The 7,486-nt window shown below is 35.5% G+C and overlaps 1 protein-coding gene across 1 annotated transcript; it reads left to right on the forward strand.

Annotated features, from left to right (window-relative positions):
* Positions 1-3,239: 3,239 nt before the first annotated feature.
* On the forward strand, positions 3,240-6,115 carry LOC130178459 (uncharacterized). Its single transcript, XM_056390711.1, has 4 exons — positions 3,240-3,345; positions 3,998-4,306; positions 4,391-4,678; positions 5,085-6,115. The coding sequence occupies exons 1-4, from the start codon at positions 3,294-3,296 to the stop codon at positions 5,204-5,206; spliced, it is 771 nt and encodes a 256-aa protein (XP_056246686.1). The 5' UTR covers positions 3,240-3,293; the 3' UTR covers positions 5,207-6,115.
* The last annotated feature ends 1,371 nt before the right edge of the window (positions 6,116-7,486 follow it).

Genomic DNA, 7,486 nt, shown 5'->3' on the forward strand with positions numbered 1-7,486 from the left:
TTTTTGCAATGGTTTAAATGACTTTAAGTGATTTCTTAAGATGAGAACAGCTGCAAACCTTGCAGAGCAACCACAAGTAGCAGATGGATTTTCAGTTTTCCTTTAATATCTTTTTATGAAATATTTTAATAATTTGCTGCATGTTTCAACACATGAAAGAATTTAATTCAAGTCTATAGAAACCAGACAAGTACAAAACTGTCTGTCTCTTAACGGGAAATCATTGAAATATTATTCTGTTCTGAGCAGTCTTCTTGGGATGCAATAACATATGTGATATATTTACAATAATAAACAGCTATTAAGCTTTAATTAGTTTATATTCAGCTAGTTTTTTTACTACTTCAGTCCCTGTCACTCGTGCATTATAAACTCCACTGTCCGCCTCTTGTAGATTCTTTGGTTTCACAGAGAATTTTTTGACAGAAGCCTCAAGCCTTCCAGTGTAAACATCAGAGACTGTTGGTTCTTTAACAGGTGAAAATGTAAATAAAGCTTTACTTCCATTGAATGTCCATTGAAGAATTTAAAATTTCTGAGCTACATCAGCCTCCATGACCTCAGGAAGTAAATCCTTCCCCTTCTGCACGAATACAGGAGTCACAGCACTGGAGCCTGTAAAAAGAGACACACAATACAATAGAAATCACAGATTCTTTATATAATCTTTAGTCAATAATGAGTGTTAGTCCTAAGCTGCATGTGTTGTACCTCTACCGGCCAAATCAGGTACTGATACCTCATCACACTTTGACAGTGCTTGAGCCCACCAGTGATTTCTATCAGCACCCAGACTGAAGCACCCATATTAAAATAAGAAAATGTGTCCACTGCATGATTTTAATATTTCAGTCAATTCATTTAAACTCCTTCATTCTTGTTTTTTTTGTTTTGTTTTGTCTGTCTAATGTTTCATATAATCAGACTTTTTTGAACAAGCTTCTTGGCTTTCTTCCTCACCTGTGCTCAGATATTTTAATGTCATCTTGATATGTTAATGCTAAGGTACAACAATCAGATTTTAGAAATATAATTTGAAGTATTAGTAGAAAAAATTAGGTTAAGAGTACATATTAATGAAATAGGTCCCATTCTGACACATCTCATACTGTGATTCATATGAGGAAGTGAAGTGTGTTTTTGCTGTGTCTCAACCAACCTCCTACCTTAGTGCACATGCACATACACATATTTTCAGTAGGGGGGGCTGTCCTGGATGTGCATGTGGTTAGCATTCGATTCAATTTAGTTAAACTTAGAGCAGTGGAGAGGAAAACTCCCTTTTAACAGGAAGAAACGTTGGACAGAACCAGACTCAGGGTGGGCGACCGTCTGCCCACAGCCTTGTTACACGTTTGTTACTTTTGAATTTGGACTCAGAAGCCGACACAGACAAGGTGGAGATGGTTTAAGGTATTTTAATGTCAAAAGTTTAAGCAAAGAGGAAGCTGGCGGCTGGCAGAGGGTGTGAAGCAGGGAATCAGCCGTTTGTGCCAGACTGCAGCCTGAGGTTGCCATGGTGATTTTAAGTTTCTACTGAGTGAGACATGGATTCAGTTGAGAGACACCTCTCAAACTCTGGTTTACTGTGGCACTGGGTATTTGAAAAGACAGGAAAATATTCGCCTCTCCACCCCTAAAAAGTTTTAAATTCAGTGAAAAATAATGAATCAGTCATTAACCTGTATTGTTCTGATATTAGGTCTTTTACTGGGCTGTGTGGTTACTTGATTCCTGCTGAGATCCTATGCAGCATTGTCAGCAGAGGGCGCTCAAGTGCTGCAGGAATGACATATTTTTGTAGGCCTATATGGACGTTACCATCACCCTGGTTACCGCCACAAAAAAGCCAATGAGAGTTTTCCATTGCGTGATAATCTCTTCACAAATGAAAACCACTTTTCTGTTTTTTGAGGCCTAAATCCAATCACCATAAAAAGCTAATATGCTATCCCTTCAACATCACTGGAAATATGACGTTTTCAAAATAAGAGTTCACACCATATTCACTATTGATGCATTTTATTGTCGTATCTGTAAACACTGGAAAAGAGAAATACATTGACTGATGTTACTTCATTTGAACACAATTCATATAGGCTGAAAAGTAGTAACAAGACAAGTTCATATTTTTACACAACTCAACACAATATTAAACACTTACCTGTTACTTAGCTGGTGTTTTCATGAAAACTAAGGTCCTATAATTACCTGTCTGAAAGGACAGGTAAGTAGCAACAACAGAAGGCTTTTAATAGCAGAGTGAAGGAAAATTAAATCCTTTTGCTCAACAGAACCAGTCAGGTGATCTCTGAGTCCAGATTTCAGACTTCTTTTTTCTTTTCAGTGTTGAAGAGTGACGCACAGAGAGCAGATAAAACCTGACGACTCATGTATCAACTGTGACCTTCAGAGCAGGAAGGACGACACGGAAGACGAGTTTGTTTTAAACAAACTTTACTAATTCTCATGTGAACTGCATTCAGATGTGTCTCCTTGTTGCACATTGGTGCAAGGTGCTCCACAGATCAGGCCAAAGGAAATGTAGAACAAACTGATATTTGTCTTAATTTTGGTTGGTTTTCTGCTTTTTCTTTTATCTTTGTTTCCTAGAGTGCAGAGTGATCACTGTGTAAAGATGACAGTTTATGTTTTTACACTTCATCACAGGTATTTTCCATCTTGCATAGAGTAACCTGAGAACACGAGATGTGTTAAATACAGAGCGATCGGAAAGGAAGTGGTTATCACTGCAACTTAAGTGCTGAAGTGAACAAAAACTGCACCAGTAAAACAAATACATAGAACAAAGATTAGCAATATGTCGTTCCTATGTAACATTTTTTATCCTTCTTTTGTTTCTTTCAAATTTCTCTTGTCTTGGAGGCCACAGGTGAAAATGACTCTCCAGTTAACTCTGGTAGTCAGAGTAAAAAACTAGGAATGTTAAGTCAATAAATAAGAACTATACATGTAGAGAGAGCTATTATTTATTAAGCAAAGAAGCCCACAGGATTTGCTGGAACACATATTACTACTATTCATCTTTTCATGGATATCAATTGGTACTTTCATAAAGGTTTGCATTAAAAAATATTCAGTGTTTATTAACTGATCTCAAGCAGTAAAACAGAACTTAGAGAAGTTCATTTGTTCACTTCCTGATTCTAACACTGTGAGTGTGGTTTTGACAGGAAAAGCACATCTGTGATAAGACTTTAACCCTGTGGTCTGTTAGAGGAGAACACAACACCTCACACTGGTGCAGTTTGGACTGAGCGAAGCCAGAGAACATGACGTCTGTCGCTGTGATACTGGGACTGCTGGTCTGCATAGAGGCACCAGGTAAGACAAGAACACTAATGACCTGTTATTAACAGATACAGCAATGATACGTGAGCAGGCTTCTTTACTGTGAATGATAAACTGAGCACCAGGGGCAGAACTGATGAACATGTAAAGTTCATGTTGATTAGAAACACACACATGTTTTATCTGAAAGAATGTGAGCAGTCAGGAAGACGAGGTCAGTTAGTCCTTTATGTAGATTAAAAAGAACAATACTTTAACACTTGAAACAGTTCAAGTCTAAATGTACATGGTGACGTCACTGTGGGACTAAAGGGGTTTTGTTTTTTCAGAGGACACAGGTATTAGAAGTCATTTGTTAATTGAGAAGTACAGGTCGAATCGATATTTTAAGATCTTATCACATTCCCCTCTTTGCTGATACGATGTTATAGTTGTCAGTATCAATACTTTTGATGATCGGTCACTTTATTTCATCAGAATCAAATATATGTAATTATTTATCATGAGTTAATCTCAGATTATATTTTATATCTATAAAAACATAAACCTGAATGTGTTGAAACACAAGGTTCAAATCAGTGGCTCCTCTCTTGTCTCAATGTTCATCTCACTTTTAATGATCACTGATTAATTCATGACTGAATTCAACATTCAAGTGATTTTGTGCTGTTGTGTTGTTTTACAGGCTCCAGTGCTGTGACTCCTGTATTTTGGGAGAAGGGGAAGGATTTACTGCTGGAAGTCATGATACGTGATGTACCTGAAGATTTCAGCCTTCTTTTATGGACATTCAATGGAAAAGTCGTTCTAGTAAGATTTTCACCTGGTAAAGAGCCAATAGTCTCTAATGTTTACACTGGAAGGGTTGAGGCTTCTGTGAAAAATTTCTCTGTGAAACTGAAGAATCTACAAGAGGCAGACAGTGGAGTTTATACTGCACGAGTGACAGCGGATCAAGTACAAAAACTAGCTGAATACAGCGTCACAGCTCAAGGTAGGTTTGTTAACATCCCAGACACTGACATAGACAATCTGCTGCCATGTTTCTAAAACGCTTCATGTAAACTTTCCCCCTCAGATCCAGTGTCTCCAGTTGCCATGACAGTAGACTCTGTGTCCAGCAGCTCAGACTCCTGTAGCCTCACTGTGACCTGCAGCACACAGGACTCACATCACATCAACAGCACCTTTACATGTGACACCAACACCTGCAGTCAGGAGGGAGGAGAGAGGTCAAAGGTCACATCCCCTGGTGCTTCTCTCAATGTCTACCTGCTGAATGACTTAATCATCTGTAACCATAGCAACCAGGTTAGCTGGACCAACAACAGAAAAATGATTGATGATTTCTGTTGGAGATACACTGGTAAGTCTGACAGAAGAAACAACCTGTTGATAATAATAATGCACAGTGTGGAGTTAAATTTAGAGCATATAAGAATTTATTTTTTTTTAAATAAAACTTTTACTTTGTCCAAGTAAATAAGTTCTGAACATGATCAACCACCATGTCAGAAGTTTTTTTAAAGGGACATTAAATGATGATAATGATTAAATCAATAATTTAATTTCCTTCTGCTTTTGCTGATTTAATTTTATCGTGTTTGACAAATGTCGTTGTTATTACTGAGTGTAGAACAAATAGGAGTTAGCACAATAAATACTGTTAAAGTTAAATATCAGTTAACATTGAAAGGAATAACAGATTTATTACTTCCTCTTAACCACTGTATCAGTTTCATTAAGAAACAACCTGTGTTGTTGTGCTGCAGGTTCAGAGGCTGGTATCTCTCTCTGCCTGGTGAAGACAGTCGTGTTCTCTGTCGGTCTGGTCATCATGGTGTCTGCTGTCATCAGTGTCCATCTCATGGAGAAGCTCAAGAGGCACAAATAATCAAACCGTTCTCTACTGATCAACTTCACATGTGTCTCACAGTCTTATCTAAATGTAAAGTTAAAGGTGGCCTGTGTGGTCTTTTCTTTTTTATAGGTGGGTCCTTCTCTTGTATTATGCATGTGCACAAGAAATGTAGCAAAGCACCGACAAAGTGAAGGAGGGAGAAGACTGCAGACATAGATGTAAACAATTCAGGGTTTTATTTCATCAGCCTTTAAAATGCATGCAAAGCTTTTCTAAGGCATCAAGGATACTCACAATATATGACTGTTAATGTAAATGTTGTTTCTTTGCAAAAAAACTTTTAATATTCAATACAAATGCAAATTATTCTTGATTATCCATTGATTGTAGCCAATATTCAATAATCTCATTATGTAAATAAAACGATTGTTAAGAGATTCCCCTGTTAAAAATGTCTGTGGATGTTGTTTTCTTGAAAAAATTTTATGCCATACTTTATTGTGCAATTTTTTTGCATTTTTATGCCTTACTATACTATGATGTTTTCATTTTATCATAAAAGGATGGTTCATAATATTTCACTGATAAATATACTATGATATATTTTATGCCTTGCTATACCATGAGTTTGTGATACGGCAGCATGCTCGTACAACGCTTAATACTATTGCCTCACGCTGAGAAGGTCAACGGTTCAAACCCTGGTTTTGGGCTTTACTATCCCGTGACATTTCTATGCCATACTATACTATGACGTTTTTTTGGCATTTTCATACTTACTATAATATGATGTTTTATGCCTTACCATACGTTTTTATGAACTTCTATGCCTTTATATACTATGATGTTTTTATGAGATTTTATGCCATACTGTAGTATGACATTTTTTGACATTTTTATGCCTTACTATAATGTGACTTTTTTTTTAATTAAATGCCACTCTTCTCGCCATACTATATGTTGATGTTTTTTGGTATTTTTATGCCTTAGTATACTATGATGTTTTGTGCCTTACAATATTATGACATCTTTTGACATTTTTATGCCTTGCTATACTGACGTTTTTTTAAATTTTCACTCCATACTATAAGATGGAGATTTTTGGCATTTTTGTGCCTGACTATACCATGACGCTTTAACCCTTACTATACTGTGATGTTTTTTAGACATTTTCACACCATATAGTATGATGATGTTTTTTTAAAAATTTCATGCCATAGTGGACTATGACATTTTTTGACAATTTTATGCCTTACTATACTATTAAGTTTTTTGAAATTTTTATGCAATACTATACTATGAGGTTTTTTTTTACATTTTGACATCATACTATCCGATGAATTTTTGGGGCATTTTTATGATTCACTATATTATGACATTTTATGCCTTATTATACTATGATGTTTTTTTGAAATTTTTATACCTTAGGATATTATGACGTTTTGTGTCATTTTTATGCCTTAGTATACTATGACATTTTTTGAAATTTTATGCCATACTATACTATGATGTTTTTTGCCATTTTTATGCCTTATTATACTATGATGTTTTTTGAAATTTTATGCCATACTATACTATGACGTTTTTTGCCATTTTTATGCCTTGCTATACCATGAGTTTGTGATACGGCAGCATGCTCGTACAACGCTTAATACTATTGCCTCACGCTGAGAAGGTCAACGGTTCAAACCCTGGTTTTGGGCTTTACTATCCCGTGACATTCTATGCCATACTATACTATGACGTTTTTTTGGCATTTTCATACTTACTATAATATGATGTTTTATGCCTTACCATACGTTTTTATGAACTTCTATGCCTTTATATACTATGATGTTTTTATGAGATTTTATGCCATACTGTAGTATGACATTTTTTGACATTTTTATGCCTTACTATACTGTGACTTTTTTTTTAATTAAATGCCACTCTTCTCGCCATACTATATGTTGATGTTTTTTGGTATTTTTATGCCTTAGTATACTATGATGTTTTGTGCCTTACAATATTATGACATCTTTTGACATTTTTATGCCTTGCTATACTGACGTTTTTTTAAATTTTCACTCCATACTATAAGATGGAGATTTTTGGCATTTTTGTGCCTGACTATACCATGACGCTTTAACCCTTACTATACTGTGATGTTTTTTAGACATTTTCACACCATATAGTATGATGATGTTTTTTTAAAAATTTCATGCCATAGTGGACTAGTGGCATTTTTATGATTCACTATATTATGACGTTTTATGCCTTATTATACTATGATGTTTTTTTGAAATTTTTATACCTTAGGATATTATGACGTTT

Source organism: Seriola aureovittata, chromosome 12, assembly GCF_021018895.1.
Source record: "Seriola aureovittata isolate HTS-2021-v1 ecotype China chromosome 12, ASM2101889v1, whole genome shotgun sequence".
Lineage (NCBI taxonomy): Eukaryota > Metazoa > Chordata > Actinopteri > Carangiformes > Carangidae > Seriola > Seriola aureovittata.